Raw genomic sequence first — 24,018 nt, 5'->3', positions numbered from 1 at the left:
CTAGGTAGCCAAGGATGATGCTGAGCTTCTGTTCCTCCTGCCTTTCCCCCTGAGTGGAGGTGGTACAAGCATGTGCTACCTTGCCTGGCTTTATGTGGCACTGAGGACCCAATTCCTGTGTATAACTGTCAAGCATTCTATCATGTGAAGTTCATTTCCAGCTCCAAAGTATTCCATCATAGTCAAAGAACACTAATACCCTGAGAGAGATCTGATGATCTTGTATTATTGCAAACGGTATAAACATGATTTGAAGAAAGCCCTGAAAACATGGGTCTGCTTCCCTTAGAAGTACAACATTCTTTATAGGTCTAGAAACTTCCATCATCCTTACATGGAATTGAAGATGCCTCTTTTTCTGTTCCAATACTGTGGTCACTAATGGCCGCAGGAGCCAGATCTCAGGTAGTGTTTCTTTACCTGCTGCACCTGCCATGTGCTCATCCATGCTGAGAAGCAGTTCCCAGGCAGCGGGCTGGATATCTCCATACATTTCCTCTGTCAGGATTGGAGCTGCTTTGATTAGCAGAGACAAGGGAGCAGGTGACAAGCTCATCACCTGGGAGAGGGGTGCAAACCATGTTTCAAAATCTTTTCTTTTAATCATTCAATGCTTTTATTAAGCAACACTTACACTAAAATACGTAAGAATAAAAGTATCTAACCCATAATTCATGATGCAAGCAATGATAACATGAAATATGAAAAGTCTAAGAAGCACCACCATTTTGCTCAGCTTGGTGTAGGGAGGAGGAGACTGGATCTGCCTCAGCTGAGTCTACCAGGCTGGGCTGACTCCCCAGGGGAGACCTTGCCTAGGAGGAGGGGGGAATGGGAGTGGACGGGGGGAGGGCTGGGGGTGGGAGGAGGGAGGTGGGGGAATTCGTGGCTGATGTGTGAAATTGAGTTAATTGTGAAATTAAAAAAAAAAAATCTACTGAATAAGCATAAGGACCCAACCTTGAATTGCTAGTTCCCATACCAAAATCTTTTAAGACAACAATTACTTCTTGAAACTTAAGAACTACCTCCCTTCTCTGGTTCTCTTGGGTGATCTTAAGCTATTTCCTAAAACAGGAGAGGATTTAGGTGATGTGGTATGTAAATCTTATACTTTATTAGTTGAGGCAAGTGAGAAAGAAATATTGATCTCGTAATATTTTCATCACACACACACAAAAATGTTTTACAATTACTCAAAAAATTAACCACGGAGTATGGGAACCTCTACAGGAAAGAAAGAAAGCAACAATCATGGATTTGCCTTCAAAGTTCTAGTAGATTTTTAAAGCTTTCTTTCTTTTTTTTTCTCCATGCTAAAAGAGTTCCACTGAAAACCACATGGGATCTGTAACTCATAAAGGAGTCCATTTATAAATTTAATTTCTGAAGGCAGCAAGAACTTGGATGACATTTCCCTTTGAAACAACATAATTATACATTGTGGCTATTGCCCCATGTCCACCCACAAAGTCCTACTTAATCAATTATTACTCATAATTTAGGCCATATATATATGCAGATTATAAATGTCAAAATTTTAAACATTCTAGAAAAAACATGAAAAGCCCTTTCTCCCCATAAGGAAAAGGGATGATTTCAAGCTTGGCTCATAAGAACAAGAGAATAGTGTGTCAAAAACTGGATAAGTAGGCCAATGTATTATTTTTTTAATCCATGCAATAATTCTTTGAGACAAGTCTATTCCTACAATACCTTTTTCATAGATGAGACAACAAAGAGTGAGGGAAATGAAATTCCTTGCCTAAGTCTCAGAGACAGAGAAGCAGACTGGGTATATGAATGTAGATGGTCTCATTTAGAAGCCTGTGGATAGCCGTTACATACTAGTGGGAGATTAGCTCCATTGGAGACAGCAGAGTGTGAGAGGTGCCCACCCAAACTTCTAGGCCTCGTTCTGTCACAACTGGCTGTCTTAGCAAGATGGATTTTTCTCCCATACTTGGTGGTACCTTGCTCACCAGTTAAGAGGGCATTCATACCAACACAGTGCCAGCTTCCATTTTGTGTCCCAAACACTCATTGGCAGGTTATAAGGGAGCTCTTAATGCCCCATGCATGTTTCTGACCCACGTGCAAATACCTGAAGTCTGATGTACTTCAGCATTCCGGAGTCCTTTTTCCCTTCCAAGTTGACATCTGAAACTCTCTTCTTCAGGGAAGGCGTCCTCAGGCATGACTTATCTGAGCACTAAGAGAAGGTGAGGTGTCTATTGAAGATGCTTTTACAAAACTCATAGTGCTTTCTGTCTCCCAATTTCTCCACAGTATACCTTTTAATTGATGGCATAAATTTTTTTGCACAGACCCAAACTTCCTGAAAAGCATTGGTTTTGTTGAGAAAAGGGGTATTCGATATGATTCCTATGAAGCTTCTCTTTTACCTTTGAAGAAACAAGGATACACGTGTGGCATGATTTGGCCAACCTGCAAAACTAGTTATTTGCAAAATTTGGGAAAGATAAAGGTTTCCTAATTTTCATTTCAGGTTTGATTATGTTCTGTCAAGTGGTTTAAAAAAAGCATTTTAAATAAAGATTAATCCAGATAAATAAACACTCTATTCTAAGGTGTGCATTGAGGTATGTGGTCAAGGAAAAAAGGAAGTATTTCAAGTGTTAAGATGCAAAAGGGCAAACATGGATGCTGAGGAATAAAAAGTTGATACCTCCCATCATCTCAACACAAACTGAACAGACAATGTGGCTTCTTGGAGAAAAAAAAGGAAACAACAACTCTTCTTTTCAAACTGTGCCTTCAACATGGCTCCAGAACAGGCTATATCATCTACAGGAACATAGACGAAACAGCGCATGCCTCTGATTCCCAAGGTGCCAAAGCCTGCCAGGGTCAGAGCAGTTTGGAGAAGAACTGGTCCTTCCTTGTTTATTAATCCTGACTTCTGATTCCTTCCTGCTTTTTTTTTTTTTCATTCCAGGATGCACAGGTCCTCACAGAATAAAGCTCATTTATTTTGCCAGGGCCAGGCCAATGAAACATGTTCTCCCTCTATGCCAAGAGAAAAACTAAACTTAAGCATTTTTGGCAGAACTTCACAGTGTGATAGATGGAGATATTTTGAAAGAAAAAGTAAATCTACAAGCACACACATGCCCCAAGAAAGTCTCTTGAAACTCTGACAAAAAAATCCAAGACAATGAATCTGTTAATAGGGCTGGTCTGGGACTATCTTTTAAAATGAACTTACATAGAAAAGATGATATCAGAGCTCTACCTGTGTTTTTTAAAGAAAAAGAATAAAAATCATGGAAATACATGCTTGGAAACATAAAACAACTGGGAAACATACTGTATAAAAAATATACATATGTGTATGAAAAAAATATATATAATGAAAACCTTTAAAATCATATATCACTATAGCTTCCATAGAGATGTAGAGGTATGTCTTACATCCTTCTGAAAACATCTGTGGCATTTAAAATCCCTGCCTATGTGCTGCTGTGGGATGGTCTGTATGTCAAATGGCTCTGATTGGTCAATAAATAAAACACTGATTGGCCAGTGGCTAGGCAGGAAGTATAGGCGGACTAACAGAGAGGAGAAAAGAAAGAACAGGAAGGCAGAAGGAGTCACTGCCAGCTGCCGCCAGGACAAGCAGCATGTGAAGATGCCGGTAAGCCACGAGCCACATGGCAAGGTATAGATTTATAAAAATGGATTAATTTAAGCTGTAAGAGCTAGATAGCTAGAAGCCTGCCACGGCCATACAGTTTGTAAGCAATATAAATCTTTGTGTTTACTTGGTTGGGTCTGAGCTGCTGTGGGACTGGCGGGTGACAGAGATTGTCCTAACTGTGGGCCAGGCAGGAAAACTCTATCTACAATGTGCTGTATCTTTCTACTCAAAAGTAATACACATGCATTTCAGAGTTTCTGGAAAAGACAGAAACTATGAAGAAAACAGAAAACCCCAAAATTCCCAATTTAATAACAGCAATTCCTTCATTCCATTTAGTCTTTCTCCCTTGATGCGTCTTAGCAAAGCTGTGATAGCTTTCGGTATGGTGCACACACTTTTAAACAACCATTTCACTGATTTTTAAGCTCCGTATTTTCTGGGGAGTAATGATTTTTAGACTTTTACAAGTGTATCCCTTTGTTCTCTGACTAGACATTGCATCCTTTTCATGGTTACTTACAAACAATTCTTCTTGATTAATTTATAGGACACAATGGCATGCAGTTCAAGGAAAGAAAAGCTGAGCACTTACATTAAGCCCAATGTGCTAGAACACACAGATTTGTGTTTTATTCTGTCTGCTAGCCCCCTCTGGGACAAGCACACGTTGGCAAGTGTGCTGAGGAAGCATGGTGTGTCTGCTGGCTCCATGATACCTAGGGTGTGGGTTTCAGTGGAAGGGGAGGGAGTTAGATGGTTTTCACATTAGGTCACTGTGTTTGGCTGACTTGATTAGAGTCAGGCAGTAGACATCAGAGATGGGAACATGAGTGAGAGGGACTTGGTACACTGTGTGAGAGTCCTGAGCACCTTTATGGTATGACTCTTGACTCAGTCCAAACTACCTTGAGAACTTTTTTTTTTTTTTTTAAATGAAACTCAAGTCGAAGGAACCTAGGCATTAAATGGAACCAAGGGCTATTTCCCATGACATCTAGTAGTGGTTTTTGAAGAGTTTGAGATCTCACTGGACTAGATGAATGGTTAGAATCAAGCAAGAATCTGTAGAGAAATCTAAGATGAATAAGCCAAGACAAAGGACAGAATTCATCACCAATGGAGAACTGTAATTTAGCTTTTTGTTCTGGGATGGGCATGAACACAGCTATTGTATAACAGAGCAACTGTGATCATATGCAAGAGATGCTCATGAGATTGACATGTTAACATTCCCACCTGGGGAGAGGGTAGACACTCATGAGGCTGGCTTAAGACTTTCATTAGGCACCCTGAAATTACAGGAAAGGGAATTCTGGTGCTCGGCAGAGTTCCTGGTGGTGTAGCTAGCTGTAGGTATATAACTCATTGGTTCACTAGGCTAGACTTGGATGCAATCCTTTCTTTGGTTTGCTTGCTCCTTCTCTGTATGGAGTGAATAAGTATTTTGTTGTTTCCTCAGGAAAATTCATCTAACAAGGGCCTAATCCACTACTGGCATGCTTCTACCACAGCAGCTGAGGTTGAGAGAGGCAGCCACAGGGCCACAAGATTTCTCAGGATACTGGAGAAGGCTGACTACTGCCATGACATTTGAAGGCAAGGGCTTTGTTTCTCTGGCCTATTAATGTTACTATTGAGGCAGTCTGATGTATGCCAGGCTGGCCTCAGACTCACTATGCAGCCAAGGAATATTCTGAATTTCTAATCCTCCTACTTCCATCTCCTGAGTGCTGAGATTACATGAGTTCACCACTACCACATACAGTTTATGAGGTACTACAGATCAAACTCAAGGACTTATGCATGCCAGGGCAAGTACTCTGTATGAGTAAGCCACATCCTCAGTCCTCTTTAGTCCATTATTATATTCTGAACAAAATATGGGCTCAGCGTGGTCCAGAGGTTCTTTACAACTCTACTGAAGAGATAAACGGGTAGAGGGTCGAATAAAAGGCAAACAGGAAAACGTAAGTAAAATCCCATTAAAATTTAGATGAAAGGCTAGGGAAGGAGAATAATATTTATTAATTGTGTGTATATTCTGTGCATAACACCAACAAGATAAGGTTTCAGTGAAGAGATGGTGAGATGGTTAGCTTTAGCTGTCACCTTGACATGACTTAGACTCACTTGAAAAGACAGTCATAAAGTGGGATTGTTGGCACTGGGTTGGCCTATGGGTATATCTGTGGGTGATTGTCTTAATCAGTTCTCAATGTGACCAAGACCCAGTCCACTGTGGGCAGCACCATTCTCTAGGTGGGGGATTCTGAAATGTGTGTGTTGGAGAGATCAACTCTTGAGCAAGCAAGTAAGCATGAACACATTGATTTTTCTCTACCCCTGACTGTGGATGTGATGTGAGTATCTGTTTCAAGTTCCTTCCACCTTGACATCCTTGCTAGGATGAACCATAACCTGGACTTACGAGTTGAAATAAAAAAGCCTTAATATAAACACTCCACAGTGAACACTGAAGTTTTAAACATTGCTATACAATTCAATTGCATTTTTGCTTTTATCGTTCAAATTCTCAAAACTGCTTTGCGTATGTATTATTGCCTGCTCTAAGCCCAAACCTAGTTTGTAAACTCCTTAGTGGAAAGATCCTTTCTTCCTGCTGATTTATTTATTTATTTATTTATTTATTTATTTATTTATTTATTTTTTTGGTTTTTCGAGACAGGGTTTCTCTGTGTAGTTTTGCGCCTTTCCTGGGACTCACTTGGTAGCCCAGGCTGGCCTCGAACTCACAGAGATCCGCCTGGCTCTGCCTCCCGAGTGCTGGGATTAAAGGCGTGTGCCACCACCGCCCGGCTATGATTTATTTTTAATAGGATATTTGATCTAATACTTTGCCAATAGCTGGTGCATAGAGAGTGCTTGTTGAAGTGAGCACGTGTTATATAAAATATCTTTGCAAAACCGTTTGAGAAAGCATCTGTAGAGGAGGTCCATGACCTTCAGTTGAATGGGCATTTTGGCTACACTGCGTGTGCAGGGGCAGGCGGGTAACTGGAGGTTTTCCTGCCAGAGGATCGCAGTCATGGCCACTTTCTTCTGCCAACTCAGCTAAAAGAAGACTTCAGCTCAGCTTAATGCTTGGAAATACCATAGGGTCTTGAAAGAATTTTCTTAGTACATTCATCTGTAAATGGCTGAGCTATTTATTGCTTATTCAAACATTTATCCATGAGGATACATTTATTCATAATGAATACTTCCATTAGCTCTTCACTGATGCTCTGACAAACTGTCACGGGCTTCACGGCTTAAAACACCCCAGGTTTTTGAGTTTACAATTCTGAGGGTCAGACGTTTCCAAGGAACTGAAAGGTTCCGGGAGATACTCTGTTTCCTTCCCTTTCTCTGAATCTGGAGTTGGCTTGTTTTTCTGGGCTCACGCCCCCACCCCTCAACTCTGCTGCCTGCTGTCATCATCTGCTCTGCTCTTGATTCTCAGGAGTCCTTTCTTCCTAGATGAAGACACACAGGCCAACACTGAACCCGTGTGGATAATCCAGGACACTCTCTCACTGTAAAATCTTTAACCAGACCTGCCAAGTCTTACTTTTTTATGTAGGGTGTTATGTTCCCAGGTCCCAGAGAGATGCTCTTCTCCTTCTCCTTACCTTTACTTACTCATCAACACAAACTCCCTGAATTTTTATCTATAAGACAAAGCCTGGGTAATGCTCCATGTTGACTGTCTGTCTCCACATATCTTCTGCATGGATCTGTGTAGTATGCTTTATACAATTGTTTTTGCTTGAAATTTTATTTCCAGGGCAGATTAAAAAAAACATTATTATAAATACATCTTTTCTCCTGCTCCTGATATGCTACCTAGTGACTTCTCACTCACCTCTTTCTGCTTCTTGCCCCTCAAAGCCACATTGCTGATATTGTTGCTCTCACGCAGGGAGTCTACACTGTCCCCATACAGCAGTTTAATGGCCCTGACCAGCCGGGCACAGGAGCGGCTGTGGTGCAGGTAGCAGTGTGGATGGCAGTATTCCACATGCGTACAAATGAAACTCTGTTGATTGCATAGTAAGATCATGACCTGGAAGGAAAAAAAAAAAAAAACACTCACATATTCAACCAGGCAGTGAGGGAAGAGAGGCATGCAAGTTGGAAAGTCAGAGCAAAAAACAGTAACTTGGTAATTCCCACAGGTGGATAGTTAACTACAGGTCTTTGATCATTTGGCCTTTGTTCTCCCTTCATTCTTAATTGATAAAAGGATCTTTCAGAAACATGTGAAGACTATTTGTGAAGTATATGGCTTCCAAATAGTTTCAAAAGCCCATCCTAGCTCTTACACTGTGATAGGAGCCAGAAGGAAGAGGATACAATGGTAAGTTCAGTTCCAGAGCTCTCTACCTGACCCGTAACCCCTGGGGTCAGGTAGATGCACCCTAAACTCCCACCTACACTGCGTGGTGCTTGGAAACACTTCGGCACCTTCACTCTGGATCCTTTTCATGAACTGGAACTTGAACCCCACTATAAAGCCTCATTTCAACTTCACCAACGATTCCCTGTCACCTTACACACACTTCCCACTCTGACTTTTAAGCCACTCTAGCTCCCTTTCTAAAATAGTTTAACTGGTTCATATACATCTCCTAAGATTTCCCATTAGGATTCTAGAAATGAACTCAGCCAATTTAAAGGGTGCAGTTATTTTAAGATAGAAATGAATTTGCAACTGAAATATACAAATTGAAACTGCAATTCTGGTGCTCAAATTCAGGGCCTTGCACATGCAAATCATGTATCTATCACTGAGCTACAACTCTTCACCAAAAATTTGTGGCTTGTGGGCTTTTTTTTTTTTTTTTTAGTGCTAAGGATCAAACTCTGGGAACCATGCATGCTTAGGCAAGTGCTCTATCACTGAGCCATCCCCCAGACCCCAAGTTTACAACTTCAAAATGTTTTAGTATTTCTATTATTTTATGTGTATTAGGGTTTTAGCTGCATGTCTGGATGTGCACCGTGCCTGCTTGTGATGGTCAAAAGAGGGTGTTGAATCCCCTGGAGCTGGAGTTATGGTTGGTTGTGACCTGGATGTGGGTGCTAAGACCTAAACCTAAGCACATAACTTTTAAAGTAACCTTCCTTAAAAGAGAGTATGTATAGAAAAACCTTCTGAATGCTTCTGTCACCCAGGGAACTAGCTTCCACCTTGGCAAATAAGCTGTGAAGGGCTGTGCATCGTACTGAATGAGAACAAAATGTAAGTATACACCGAGGAGGCCAACTAAACCTATTTGCTAGAACTGGCCCAGGCTGCCTTAAGACTCACATGTCTTGCTTATTCTGAGGCAAAGATGAGAGCCACAGTCATCTCTATACTCCTGTCAAGGTTACAATATCTAAATCTCCAAGGTTTTCAACATATATAAATGGCGTCTTGGTAGAATATCCAGCCCATCTCCAGATTTACTGCGTATCTTCAGATATTCTGTTTTATACTGCAGTATGGGGCAGCCATATGTAAGAACTCTAAAGGTTTCCAAGTTATTCTGAATCTGGTGATCAAGAGAAACACCAAGAAAGCCTTTCAAGTACACACACACACACACACACACACACACACACAGCATATCACTAGACTTTGCCTCAGAGAATTCTGATAGAAAAGTCCTGAGGGCTAGTGATAACTGGTTTAGCAATCTATAATCTGTAACTTTACAATTCTGCCACTGATATTCCTTTAGTAGGTATATTTCTAAGATGATGCTCAGTGATCTATACAATCTGCTACTTATGCTCTGTGAAAGCTCCTCCCATTGAGTGTGAGTTAGTCTAACATCTTGTTTTTCAACAGTAGCATATGGCAAAGGTATTGGAATATCCCTTTTCTGACTACATTGCATATGGCTGTGATTTCTCTCTTCTTAGCTGACTCTTGCTATTTTTGCCTACTGTCAACTCCCTGCACCACAATGACTCAGATATCACAATAAGCCAACACTGACACATCATCAGCAAAGTCCACAGTTGATACCAGGTAGCTCATTTGGTGCTGTCCATCCTATGAGTTTCTCCAAAATGGGTAATGATATGTCTCTATCATTGTGTCCCTGTAATTTTTCATCTGCCTTGTTCATGAAAAGATGGATTATAGCAAGGAACAAGATCAAGAGGAGTAGCAGAAAGTTACCCTATCTGAGACAGCATTCTTTCAGTATATGAGGAAAGAGCACATTACTTCTTCATGCCCAGTTTAAATCTTTGCTCCAACCTATGCCCAAAGGTTTTTTCAGGGAGGCCTTCATGCCTTTGCACACTGGCTAGCTATCTGAGGCATGATCTTCCTATCTAGAATCTCCTTGACCCATTTACAATATTTTAATTTAAATTAATTTTTTTATGATTTTGTAGATGAGTCCTACATATTTATATCAACTCCCTGTCCCTAGCAATCTCTAACATAGAGTCAAGAGTGACCCTGACTTGCCCTTAAGTTCATAGTAATATGTTTGAAATTGACCATGATGCCTGGCCTGTATCATTCAGGATACTTTTGACCATCAACTTAGCTCAGTCCCTCATGGTTTTTCCTGATATGTGGTGATCCAGAAACTGGCCACAAAACAAAAGGCCTTAGTCTTAATCTTAAAATAAACACAATCCAGCAGCATACTATTTCCACTTTGAATTGAGAGCTTCAGCTCAAACATGAGGCTCCACTTTCTGTTGAAAGAACACTTAGGTTGCTAGTCTGTTTCTCTCTCCAGGAATCTTCCCCAGTGCTGAAAGGGCTTTGTTCTAGAGATCAGCTGGGATGGATACTTACATGAAGCCATGACATGTTTCTATGGTAATTTTCCTCTGTGCCGGCATTGCTCATTCCCTCGGGCTCAATGCTCGGTTCACTTGCACTCCAAGGACTCCCTTCTTCAAAAAAAGAACACCAAGAAAGAGTTCAACGTTCAGTCTCCCTGGATAACAACATGTCAATATGGTGTCATTGTCCATGCTTTTGAACCAAGGGCAGACTCTACCATGGCCCAACAGGTTACAGGGCATAGGACTTTCTTCAAAGAATATTATATTATTAAGAAGAGCTGTTCCCTAACCACAAGCTGAACTGGCAAGTTCAAAGACATTGGTGATCTCCGCTAAAGTGGCTTCCATGTGAAGACATGAGAGCAGAGAAAAAAAAGAGTCAAGTCCTTGAGATGAGCCAGTTATATATTGAGTGTGCCCAAATCCATTCCAGACTGCTCAGACTTCACAGTTGTAGCTATCCAGGGACACAAACTGACCTGTGCTGACATTACAGGGTGATAAGGCCTCCGATGGATTGTGGCTGCATCTGTACTACTGTTGTAGGCATCAGGCTTTGCTATGGGAGCTATTCAGTGCTGTGAGGGGGCCTTGGAAGGATTAAGGTGATTTGAAAGCAATGACAGCCGATTATAAGCAAGCCTCATTTCTTGTCTATGAGAAGTGTAAAGGAAATCTCCATTTAGTTTATTACCCACGAGGACTTGCCCTCAAATCTAAAAGCTTTACAGATTCTTCTTAATAACAAAGCTGCATCTCTAGTCTGGTTACTTTAACTTGACTGGTGAGGGTGGGTTGATCAGTTCAGATAATTCTAAATGCTAACTGATGGTAAAGTTATAATATTCACCATGCAACACAGAAATCGCTTCGCCCTATTATCTCCTTGAAAAAAAAAAAGCCGAATCTTAACTAATGCATAAATTAGCTATTTTTAAAGGCGAGGGTGGGTGGATGTAGAAGCATTTTCTATTTTAAACTTCCTTTGATTAGACACTCAGCTTCCATTTGACAGACTTTATCAATCATTTATCTACACTTACTGCTGCCCTGAAAGTAGAGACTGAATGGTAGGGAGAATGTGTTTGAACATGTACTAAAGACTTAATTCTAGGCAGCCTAGTGAGCACTACATTTATCCTACTTAGTCTTTCCCCTGTCAGTTAAGATGCCCAAATACTAGATAACCACATTAGGAGATTTGGAGCCTCTTCATATCCTACAATGGTAATCTATGACTTTTAGTGCTTTGATTGTACTTATAGCTCATCCTTATACACTTATACATTTTACAAGAGCATCCTTATGGAGCAGACAATGAGCAAACAACTATTCCCACCAGATGGTCAGTGAAAACACACCCCTGAGAAAGTAGGTGACCCACTAAAGACTCCCTAGGTTTCAGGTCTAGACAACCACGACTTCCCAGCCTTTTTACTGTCAAATGAAGACTACAATATGAAGTCCTCAACATTTGACCTTCAAGGTCCTGAGTAGTGTAGATACACAGCACCTGGAGCTCTAAGACTCTTCCTGTTGCCAACATGGTTTCTGTGCCCCAGTGAACACTCTCTATGCTCACAGCTCAAAGCGTGGTTCTTGAGCCAGCATCATCAGCTTTACAGGAAAGCTTAATGTCAAACGTAGACTCTCAGATCCCCACATCACCTACTGACTCAGATTTTGCACTTGGGCAGACTTCCAGGTGCCACACGCACCTGCTCGAGAGTGGAGTGCATTTCTCTACCAAATGAGTTGTCTAAACTACGGCTCTGATCTTGCTCTATATACATGGGATGAAATGGACTTGGCTGTGCCAGGACCTGAGTCCTGTCTTCCTACCCCCCACGTCCCTGCACACCCCACTCTTCTATGTTACCTAGGTCAGTGACAGTGTCCCTGCTCTGGGACAGCTGCAGCTCCTCAGCCTCAGACTCTGAGTCCTGCCGTGATAACTTGCTGCTCTTTAAGCTGCCGACTCGGCGAATGCTGGACAAGGAACCCCCCTTCTTCACCTGGAAACTGCGGGTTCCTTTAATCTGGAGCAGGCGAGAACCTCCTATCCTGATCTTCCTGCTGGGAACTGTATTAAAAGAATAAAATAGGGCTTTCCCCCACTTAGTTTTTCCCCAGCCAGTTTATATCCACACTCTTCCCAGTTTGTCCCTGACCAGCCGATTCTGCCGGCTTGATCGGCTTGATCGAGCAGCATCTCTGGACAGAGGCCTTCCTGCCAGGCCCCAGTCACCACGTTTGGTCAGGCAGGAGACCAAGACGACCAGGCAGGGCTGATGCAGTATCTTTCTTGGGCGAAATGCACATGATGGCTGGGAACAATCTGCTCTCATTCTGGCCCAGGGTTCATAAGCATGAGTGTGTTTACACAGCACCATCACCAAGATCAGCCAGCAAATTTTAATCACATTCTTATTCGGTTCCATAGAGCCACACTCCACTGCTTTTGTCTTTCTTGTGAAATGGGACTTAGAGAGTTCTGAGAACTGTCTTTGGAACCCTTCTATTTGGAGTAACCTATTAAAGAAATAAGCACAAGAAGTGCGCCTCTCTCTCTCACAGTCAGCAGCTGTGTGCACTCTGCTCCTTAGAAAAGACTCCAAGGGATCTGTTCTCAGGAGAATGCTGTGCGTGCATGCATGCATGCGTGCGTGTGTGTGCCTGTGTGTGTGTGTGCATGTGCGTGTGCGTGTGCGTGTGTGTGTGTGTGTGTATGTGACGTAATTCTATTTCCAATCCTCCTCTCAATCAAAGGGCTAATGGGATGTGAGTATAAATGTTGCATGACCTGAGCTATCTTATAGTCTATATTAACAAGAAGGGAAAGCATTATTCATGCTTAGTACTCTGGAAGAAACAGTCCCCAGGGTGGGAGTAAAATGATAAAAGAAACATGTTTAAGCTTCAAACTCACTTTATAAAAATCATAAGCACAATCATTTTTCAGGTAATGTATACATTTTTTCTTTTTAATTTTTAATAATATCAATATTAATTTTATAATAGCAGGATAAAGCAAGACTTTTAAGGCTCAAAAACCATTGGAAGGAAGGGGCTAGCTTTACACACTTAAGATATGAACAAGATTTCCCATTCATTATTTAAATCAAAGCCACAAATGTATTTTGAAATCAGGAAGTTCAAAGTTTAGTTTTGCGTTTCTCCCCACAACAAAATGCTTATATGAGACAATAATAAAACTTGCATTCTTTAAAATGTTAGTTAAATGTACACTTTCGATGCCATGTAAGGAGGTCTGAAGAATTTATAGAGAAGTGAATGATTAGTCTCTGGATTACTCTTGTGATTGAAAGAGCCTAGAATGATCACTGCTCTACTTATACAAGCTTCTTGGGGCTCCCTGAACATATCTGAATAGAACTGCACATCTGGAAGAATTTCTTGCAGCACAGTTGGATAAATGCCACATAAGCTATAGAGCACAATGCTGTAGTTTAATTATAACACAAGATTCACCCAACTCTATTTTTCAATATTATTTCTAGGCTTGGACTTCATGGTTAATTATTTTTAATGACCACCACTGCAATTTCATATGTAAATAGATTGAGAAATAAAGAACAGATTACAGTGATAATTCTTATTTTTTTTAATAGAGGCACATACTGATGTTTTTCGCCTGAGTTTATGATACGTTTCAGGATACAAATGAAACTAAATAACTTCAAATTAGTGGGATCTGAAGAGACTTAATTCTGAGAATTTGTTCTAACATAAAAGATAATTGGAGACCTCCTGCAGCCCTGAAAGATTAGCGTTCAGAATTATGACATCAATTACTTACAAGGGACACAGTGAGGAGAATTCAGGTTTAGTGTTGTTCATGAAATAAGTCACCTGAGACTATATGCTACTGAATTTTAGCCTTCATCTCCATAACAATAAGAACTAAAATCAAAATGAAACAGATTCATCAGAATTGGATAACACATCTCCCTTTCCACACTGTCTCCCTTAGCAAGTCCCACTGCCTGATGCTTCAAAACATCACTGGAGTTCAGAGTCCTATTACCTTTTCTCTGGCCCAATGCCACTACCTCTAACTGTTCCTTCCTCCCTATCTCCTACACATCTAGTTACATATACTGACCAACAACCTCTAACATGTTTAAAATATAATTTTTTTAAGCATATCTACCAGACTTTGCCTGCCCCTTGCCTTTCTAACCTATCTCCTGCCACTCCTCCCCCAACTCATTCTTTAATAACTCTTGATTGTTCACCCTTCTTCAAATGTTCCAGGTTCACTCTTCATGACATCCTTAGCCTCATAGTTGCCTCTGTTTGGAACACTTGATCTTCAGCCTTCTGCATTACTGAAATGTCCCATGAAAGCCTCTCAGTTTAACATCCATTATTATGACCTTTTCTGACTGTATCTTTCCCTATACCCTACTCTGTCTTACTTTCCATGACATATTTTGAAAGTCTGGCATTTAGTGTTACTAATTGCTATGCCAATAGTGATAGGCTTTTAACCATGAATTAATATGAATGCAAATGCATGCAGGAACATGCTTTTGTTAGTGGTTGCCTTCTGGGAACTTGTAATAGTTCCTGGTATACAGCAGGTGCTCAGTAGCTAGATGCGAAATCAGGACATGTTTCTGTACTTTGGGATACTAATTTTAGTTTGTCTTTGGGGCAGGAGTAAAAGTATTGCATAAACTCTGCCTAGGGATCTTGAGCAGATATTTTCAGTTTTAAAGGATACGTTCAGGTTCATTTTCTTTGTTCTACTTGTTCTTAAGTTGTTTATTTCAGAGCTGACTTTTTTTTGCTTTTATAAAAACAGATGGTATGACATTTTTTTCTTAAAAAAATAGTAATTACCATTTTCAGTGTCCCATTGTCATATTTTTGTATTGGCTGCAGTAACTGATGGGTTTGTCAAACAGCTTACAAAATATTTGCAAGTCTTTAGTGAGACTTTTGCTAACTAATTAAGAACATTTTATGGTTATATTCCCATTTTATTTATAGTTTTAGCTTTCTGTTGTCTACTTATAAGACAATGTTTATATATTAATATAGGTACATTGTATGATAAAAATCACTATGCATGAGAGAGTTTGGACAGTAAAGACAACTATATAAATAATAATGAAGTTGACATGGTTTTAAAATTAAGCAAATATTTTACTTTTTAAGATGATGTAGAATTTACATTGTTTAAGCTTAACTGGGTGAGTATTTGGAATTTTTATTCAATTTAAATAATAATTTTATGATAATAACTTTTAATGGCTAAAGACTGCTCTCCAAATAAGTATTGTTGGTATATGTTTAAAAATGGAAGTTACCTTCATTGGATATATATATACAGTAAATATTTGAAATCACATTGACTTAATACTTCTTCATGTCTATAAATTGCTCAAGACTACTTATTACTCTTAGAACATGGCCTCTAGCCATCAAAATTCAATAGGATATGATATAATAATATTTGTATTTAAAAGGTGGCAACATTCTGATGTTGAAATATTCAAACTTTCCCCCATTACACCCTCCATTTCTTATAGGACTTGAAATATTTTGTGTTTTCTCTAGAGAGGGCGATGCCACTCATTAATTGATTAAAGTAATCAAATATGCACTCATTCATTGTCTACAGGGCACTGGAAAACATCTCAATGTACACAACAAACTTTCTACAAAGATGTACAGATTTTTCTAACACATGAAACTCTGTACAAAAAGCATTAAAGGCACCGGAATTTAAAAACTAAAAAAATTTGGATAGTGAAGGGAGCCTTAAATGACTTACTTAAAACTGACATTGCTCAGCTCTAGCTAGGGTTTTCTGTGTTGATATCTGATCTAGCTGCTCGTAATGTAGGAAGATAAGGATGGCAATGGTAACTTACCATGCTCTTCCATTTGCTCTATGTATTTGTTCTACGTTTTACTTGCATTGCCTTAATTAAAGCTCTCACAACACAGCATAGAAGCTGGTCATTTGACTCACTAGAAATGAGGATAGTGTTTTTTTGAGGCAAGTCACGTATACAAGGTCATACAGAGAGGGGCCATATACCACCCATCTTAATAGGCTCACCTTCAGATTTTGACATATGTGAAATTGAATTTAAGATTCATTGTGCCAAGTGGCAGCTGAAATACAAAGGCTCTTGCTTTTGTCTGTGGACATGTAAGCATCAGCAGCAAAACATGAAGAGTATCTCCCAGCACCAAGGCCAAGTGGTAGTGAGGGGCGGGAAAGTGGGTCAGGGTATAAGCTGGATAGTCCTGAAGAGGAACTCTAGGGATGCCAGCTTCATACTATTCCTAACTGGTTTCCACAGCTAGCATAAGCAGCTCTACTTTGTAGTTGTTGATCTTGTGTTTTTTTATTATCTCTCATTATATATGTATTAATCTTTGATCTACTTCTGAACTGACGTGTCATTCATTAACATTCTGATGCTACAGAAGACATTATCCTATAGAAAAACATGGACATTGACAACTCTGAACTGAAAAGTAATTAAGAAATTTGGACTGTGAATTGCAAAGCTTTAACCAGCATATTTTAGCTGTATTGTTTTTAGTTACACAAGAATTATATGTAATAATCATAATGACTATATACATATATTTTACTGTCTCAAAGTCCTCTGTCAATAAAACAAAAAGTGATAAGGGATTGCTGCAAAATAGTTGAATTTGGGTGTTTTCCTTTTTTATTGGTTAAGGAAATAACAGGTCATCTTAAGGCTGATAACATCACATTTAATGTGGGCAAAGGAGAATTGCTAAGCCAGGTGTTGTAGCCAAGGCAACCTGGCTGCTAAGTTCAGGCTGTAACTAGTGGTATTTTCTACCTCACCAGCCATGAAGAGTCCCCAGAGTCACACTGTGTCCAGCCAAGAATTTGGGCACACAGGTTTCGTACTTTAGATCCCAGATCAAATATTTCCTGTGAGAAAGCCAGAAACATGAAGCAACCCTTGCGTTTCCCTACCTTTCTTCTCCTCAGCACCTGTGTCTGATTTGAGGGTGTGGCTGCTGCTGTGGAGGGAATCTTTTGAGTCTTCATTTTCATCTAGAACTCCCGCAAAGCTGATCTTCCTCTCATATCGATGCCGGTCCAACTCAGGATCCAGACGGAGCCTACAGCTTTCCAAGTCCTGAAATGGCATAGAAGAGCACATCTGTGTTGGGATGTCCTGAGATAAACACTGCCTGTTTTCTGTTTGTTTGTTTGTTTGTTTGTTTTTGTTTTTTGACAGGGTCTTGACCTGAAGCCAGAAAACTAGTCTTATAGCCCCCTTGCCTCTGCCTAGGTTTCCCAAGTGCTGTAATGATAGGCAGGTGCCACATTGCTCTGTCTACTCCACTGATGCTGTGGCAAACCTCTATTCATTCTGAATCACTTTCAATTACATTTAAAATTTTCTTATTGGTCATTTTAAATTGTAGTCTTGAAAAAAAATTCTTGATTTGGAAAACGAGTGTTCCCTAACTGCTAGCTTCTTCTTAGGTGTTTTGTCTTTTAGCAACACGGGATGTTGAACTGGCTCCCTTACCCTCTAACTCTTTGTCCAATGTCTTGGAGGTGTCTTTGGCATTTATATGTTAATTGCATAATCATGCATTCAGTTTGAATATGCTAGTTAAAATGGCCTAAGTAAGAAATGACCCCTTCTCTGAGAAACTCAGAATTCTAAGATGGAAGATGGGCAAGCATAAATAATAAACCCCAAGTACAGAAGTAAGATATCATCAGACTTGGAGACAATAGTCATAGACTAATGGTCCCCAAGTGATATCTAAACCCTAAGTCCCCAGAGCCTGAGAATATGTTGCTTTACACTGCAACATGAGCTTTGGAGATACATTTACAGCTAATGACTTCATGATGGAGAGATTACACTGTGTTAGCTAAATGAACCAAATTTAATTCCATATATTCTCAGTAATGGAGGACCTTTCCCCAGCTATGGACAGAGGGAGCTTCAATATGATATTCCTGCCTGTGAAGATGGAAGAAGGAGGGTTTGAGATGGGTGGAGTAGTTTCAAGAAGGCAGAAAAAGAGCAAGGAGGCAGAATTTTTTCCCCCTACCACAGAAAGGAAGTCTACCATACCAGTATCTTGACTTTAGCTTAGGAAGGCCTGTCTTGGACTTTTGACCTGAAGAAATGGAAGATAACATCCCTGTGCTGCTGAAAACAAGTATGCTCGTAGAAGCGGGAGAAGGTGCCATTCAAGGTAAACCTTGATTGAAATTGCTTAGTCATGACTAGGGAACGTCATTTCAGGTTTAGGAAAATGCTTGTGTGAGGTCAGAGCCTCTACGGGGGATTTTGTATTGAGGGGATTTCTGTTTCTCTTCTAGAAAGAACTAAGGACAAGAAGGGGAAATCCCAGGAGGCATCAGCCTTGCTCAAAGAACTACAGGCAACTAAGGAACATGAAGAGCAGGAGAAACGGTCTTCTCTATGGAGGAGTACACGGTTTTCCAACACCAAATAGCCAATTCTGAAAACACACACACAGGCAACATTTACAGACTGGGCAGCTTGTACTTACGAATTTAGGAATATATATGTATGAAAATGTAAGTATAGGTGTATTTATAGGACAATAACTTAAAAAGAGGCCATGAATTTGAGAAAGAGCAAAGAGGGTTTTATTGGAGACTTTGGACGGAGGAAATGGAAGGGAGTAATGATGTAAATATGTTATAATCTCAAAAAGGAAATGATAAAAAAAAATGCACAAGCCTACATTTAGCAGTGACAAGGCTGGTATAGTGAAGAAAGTTCTCAGAAACCTAGTCAAGGTGAAGAGGACACACTATCCACTTGTTATTAAGTGACCGCAGGCTGCTATTCTTGTCTTAGACTTTTTAGGTTCCTTTCTTTGCACTCCCTGTAAGTCTTCTAGTTGGTTATACAGTCTCTGTTTATCACAGAGCCTTGCTGTGTAGCCTAGCTTGTGATCCTCTGAATGCTGAGATTCCTGAGGGCCACTGTTCTGACAGTGCCACGTACTCAGGCTAAAAAGACCCGACTGATTCAGGAAACATAAAATGTTTCATTTTTCACTGACAGGTATCAGTCCATCCAGCACTCATCTTTAAGGGAATGTGATTATTAAGTTTGTCCTCAATATGTGATAGGCTACATGAAACAGGATTTCCTCACTAACAAGAGTCACTGAGGTAGAGGTTTAGGAATTAAAAGGCAGAACAAAAATGATGGAGTGAAACCAAGAACCTTACATGCTTTTATCAAAATTGTGGCTAATCTGAAAACGTGAAATCAGATTTACTCAGTGCTTTTCCAAAGACTGTATTAATCAGGAGGCTAAAAGGAATGATATTGGCAGAAGTCAACAGGTCTGATTTGATGCTTTGTTTTGACTTTAAACTAAGCGTCTTGATTTGACTTTATAGAGTATTCTCAACGGCAAGATGAAAATGGCAGTTCAGAAAAGTAAAGGCCAAGTCAACATGACATCACAGAGGGCAGTAGCTGGAGTTTCCTCTTCCAATAGTCAAATGGTCCAGTTTCATAGTTCAAATGAGGGTACTTTTCTCTTGAAAACAAGCATTTTATTCATAAATGTTTCTAATTTGAAAATATCCTTTTTTTTTTTTTGTTTTTGGTTTTAGGATGTGAGGAAATGGGTTTTCTAGAACATTGAAAAACTAAAGCCAGAGACTGTGCCCCACGGGAGCAGAACACTGATTCCTTTATCCAATCTCTGGCGGCACCCCAGAATTGCGGTACTAACTTATTCATGCTGTTTGGTTTTAACAGCAGGAGAGGTGGGTTCTAAAATACCCTTAAATGGAAGTTGATGTGACAGTTTGTGGAACAAGACTTGTGTAAAAGAGAAGGTTTTGTCTGGCTCCTCAGGTAAAGCTGAAGGCTGACTGTGATGAACGTACCATTGGTTTCCATGAGGGGCTCAGAAGCCCAAGGTGTTCCCTGTTACCACACACTCTGAAGATGTATGGGCCCTGCATAGTATTTATATCTATAGTAAAATAAATAATACCTGTCACATGACTGCATTTTTATGTGCCTATATGTGTACTCTGTGTGTGTGTGTGAGTGTGTGTGTGTGTGTGTGTGTGTGTGTGTGTGTGTATGCAGTATCACACTTTCTGTCTATCCATAATCCACGACAATAACTACATGATTGGAAATGTTTGGAAACTAAACACCTAAGTCATTTAGACCATACTGTAAGTCAGAAAACTCTTTGGAAGCAAGCACACTTCTATATGAATCTAGGAACAGTTAGTACAAAAGAATATCAGCTAATGATTTCTGAATAATGTTGACCATAAAGTTCCTCATTGTTTGTAGGGTAAAAGAATATAGGTTTCTAGATATTTCCATCAAAATTAGTGGTCATTGTGGTGATGTTTTGTTTGTGCTCTAACAAATAAAGCTTGCCTGGATATCAGAGTGAGGAGCCAGTCACTAACTAATTAACCCTAGAGGCCAGGCAGTGATGGCACACACCTTTAATCCCAGCACTTGGGAGGAGGAAGCATGAAGATCAGGAGTTCAAAGCCACCCTGGGCTACACGAGATAGATCCAGTCTAAAAAAGAAACAGAGCCAGGCAGTGGAGGCACACACCTTTAATCCCAGCACTAGGGAAGTGGAGACAGGAATTAATATTGCTGGGCAGAGAGGAATATAAGGCAAGTGGAGACAGGAGCTCACCCTTTTCAGTCTGAAGATTCGGTAGAGGCAAGAAGTCTCTCTAGTGGCTTGCTCTTTTACTTCTCTGATCTTTCAGCACTTACCCCATAAGACCAATTAGAATTCTTACTACAGGCGATCACTGGTCAAATGCTGTACCTGAATGCACTGTCTCCAGTGATTTCTAAGTCAACCTTGGAGTTATTATTATAACAGACAAAATAGATTGTCTTTTTAATGCATGCAAAGCCTTTGGTTAAAATGTTAGATTACACACTTGGTCTTCAATCATTTGAAGATGTTGGGAATACTGAAAACCCAGCTACAGTTCATTTTCTCCAAGTATCCTGGCTACTGACACACGATGTTTTAACATACCACTAGAGGCTCAGTGCGAGGTCTAGGTAGGCAAGAAAAAGTCTCTCTCAGGAAGGTGGTTATCTCCAGGAGAAGTTGGCATGCTGCCATCTTCAAGGCAAAAGGACAGCCACATTTAGAGGGGTTCACAGTACCTAAGAAAAGAAAGAATTCTTCATGAGAAGACAAACCAACAATAAACAGAGGGTCATGGTGTGATGGACCTAGCTACACCCGTGTAATATCAATCTGCTCATGAGAATACTTCTTGCACAAACCTTAATTTCCCTACTCCTGTTAGCATGACTTGGGCATGCCCACCTCTTCTTCTCTACAGTTGTGTAACAGGTGCTTCAGTGTTAATGTCTCAGACGAGCAGAAGTCAGTGCTTCTGTTTAAAGTACTACAGGGTAATACAACACAGCTCCAATGCCACCAGAAGACTGGTGAAAACGGAAATTAGAAGTCATCTTGTATTCAATCAGATCTTGACTGTGTATATGACCACCAGCTAGATTTGGAGCCCTAAAATCCTTTCAGCTCATTTTAGGAAGGGATGCTTGTCTTCTGAGAGCGGTGAAGTTCTTTCAGCTCTAGTTCAATTGGTGTTTATGCGACACAGATACAAGAAAATGTGTCACCTGGTCACTCATACTATACTCTTTTGTTTGTTTGTGACAGGGTCTCTCTACATAGTTCTGGTTGCTCTGGAACTCACTTACTATGTAGGCGAGGCTGGCCTCAAACTCACAGAGATCCTCCTGCTTCTGCCTCCCAAGTGCTGGGATTAAAGGCGTGCACCACCACTGCCCAGTTTATACTACATATTTGAATAAAGCTGTCCTGTCACAGTTAAGACTCAGCTGTGCCAGAAGTGACTGACAGTCTCTTTCTGCAGAATACTGGCCTTTTACTTTGTCAGACACCCACTCCTCCATGGACCAACTAATTGATTTTGATCTAAAGACAGCTAATGGCCAAGGGAGTAACAGGACTTAAAAACTGTCCGGATCAGTTGTGAGACTTGTATTAACATAAACCATGAAGAAATAGCCTGACTATTTCATCTTCAGCAAGCAACAAGGCCATGTAGTATTCTGCCTCTTACAAAAGAAAGAAAGTAGTTATCAGTTGAATGAATCAAGTCATCAAACTTTCACAATACCATTATATATCAACAATTAAAAAAATACCTCTAAACTGTCTCTTTGGCATAATGAGATTTCTTAACTGACTAGTATACATGATTTTTTTTGACATAGAAGATAAAGTTGGTCTTCTGAGGGTATCTGGCCTGTTTTCCTCCTGAGAACCATTTTTTTTTTTCAGAGTTAAAACATGGCTAGAAAATCTGTCTCTCATTAAGAATGGAAGAGACAAGCTTGTGTGAAATTTCCAACAAGGCATGTGCTTATGTTATATTTAGCTTTGGAGTGCAAGATTAGCTAAATCACACATAACAACCTCATAATCAGTGGAGAATCACACATATCAGTCTTATAACTCCACAGAGGACACAGGACTCTGAAAGTTACCTAGATGTGCGTAATTTAAAGAACAAAGTTATAGAAACTAGACGTGGTTGTAGAGGCCTGTAAGACAGCTACTCAGCTGTTTGAGCAGGAGAATTTGAAGATTAAGACCACCCTGAGCTACATAGGAAGATCATGTCTGGAAAAAAGTAAATAAAAGAAATAATTGAACACAAGACACTCTGTCAACCTCTGGATCTGTCTTTTCACTCATAAGGTTACCATTCAGAAACCTCTGGAGGCAGTGAACTTGTCTGTGGTCTAGTCTCTCTCCTAATTATTACCTGAATTATTCTGTCACCATGAGAAAAGATGGAGCTCTACATGACTCAAACAAAACATTGATGTGCCAGCCATCACATATGAATTAATGGAGCTTTTGTGGTTTAGTGTAGATTGTACACTGCAACCTAGGAGGGTGGACTCATTTAAAGTTGTTTCAGCTCCCTCCATTCTGAAAGGCCTCTGAGTGGCTTCTAAGGTATGCCTCTGGCTGACTGACATTTATGGCAAGCCTTCCCTAAGTTTAGTTTAACCTCTGAGTGAAATTAAACACCCTAAATTATTCAAAAATAGGCTAGGTTATCTTCAGAGTCAACTTTTATCATTGGGCTGACACACCCATGTAGAAATTCAGTATTTTATCAACAGAGATGTCAAGATTCTTTGCTTTGACTTTATAAGGTATGAAAAGGGAGCCAAATAGTGGGAAAAATACAAGTTCCTGGTGCAAAAGAGGAAAGGAACACAGAGAGAGTTTTCCTTGATCAATGTTTAATCTTTTCCAATGTTACCATTTAGCCATTATTTTATATGTGATGGCACAAGGGTGCAGCAGGTTTGGTATGAATTGAACAAGAATGACCCTTAAAATATAACCAGAGAACTTGAATTGCAAATGAAGAGGAAAGGTTAAATGGAAGATATTGCTACTTCCCTTGTGGAAAGATTCT

General features: G+C 40.1%; 1 protein-coding gene across 8 annotated transcripts in view; it reads right to left on the bottom strand.

Annotated features, from left to right (window-relative positions):
* The window catches only part of Unc80 (unc-80 homolog, NALCN channel complex subunit), a 181,372-nt gene that overhangs the window by 70,459 nt on the left and 86,895 nt on the right, over positions 1 to 24,018 (bottom strand). For 6 of the 8 annotated variants that reach the window (XM_052749736.1, XM_052749735.1, XM_052749731.1 and 3 more), the window contains exons 25-31: positions 21,555 to 21,688; positions 17,472 to 17,637; positions 12,348 to 12,551; positions 10,476 to 10,576; positions 7,530 to 7,730; positions 2,105 to 2,212; positions 421 to 559 (exon numbers count right to left, since the gene is read on the bottom strand). In XM_052749736.1, the coding sequence (XP_052605696.1) occupies positions 421 to 559; positions 2,105 to 2,212; positions 7,530 to 7,730; positions 10,476 to 10,576; positions 12,348 to 12,551; positions 17,472 to 17,637; positions 21,555 to 21,688 (1,053 nt within the window). The remainder of the gene's footprint in view (positions 1 to 420; positions 560 to 2,104; positions 2,213 to 7,529; positions 7,731 to 10,475; positions 10,577 to 12,347; positions 12,552 to 17,471; positions 17,638 to 21,554; positions 21,689 to 24,018) is intronic. The other 2 variants (XM_052749738.1, XM_052749737.1) reach the window with 1 other exon arrangement.

The sequence above is a fragment of the Peromyscus californicus genome, unplaced genomic scaffold (assembly GCF_007827085.1).
Source record: "Peromyscus californicus insignis strain IS unplaced genomic scaffold, ASM782708v3 Scaffold_21__1_contigs__length_65335640, whole genome shotgun sequence".
NCBI classification, from domain to species: Eukaryota; Metazoa; Chordata; class Mammalia; order Rodentia; family Cricetidae; genus Peromyscus; species Peromyscus californicus.
This window is presented reverse-complemented; position numbering and strand designations above follow the sequence as displayed.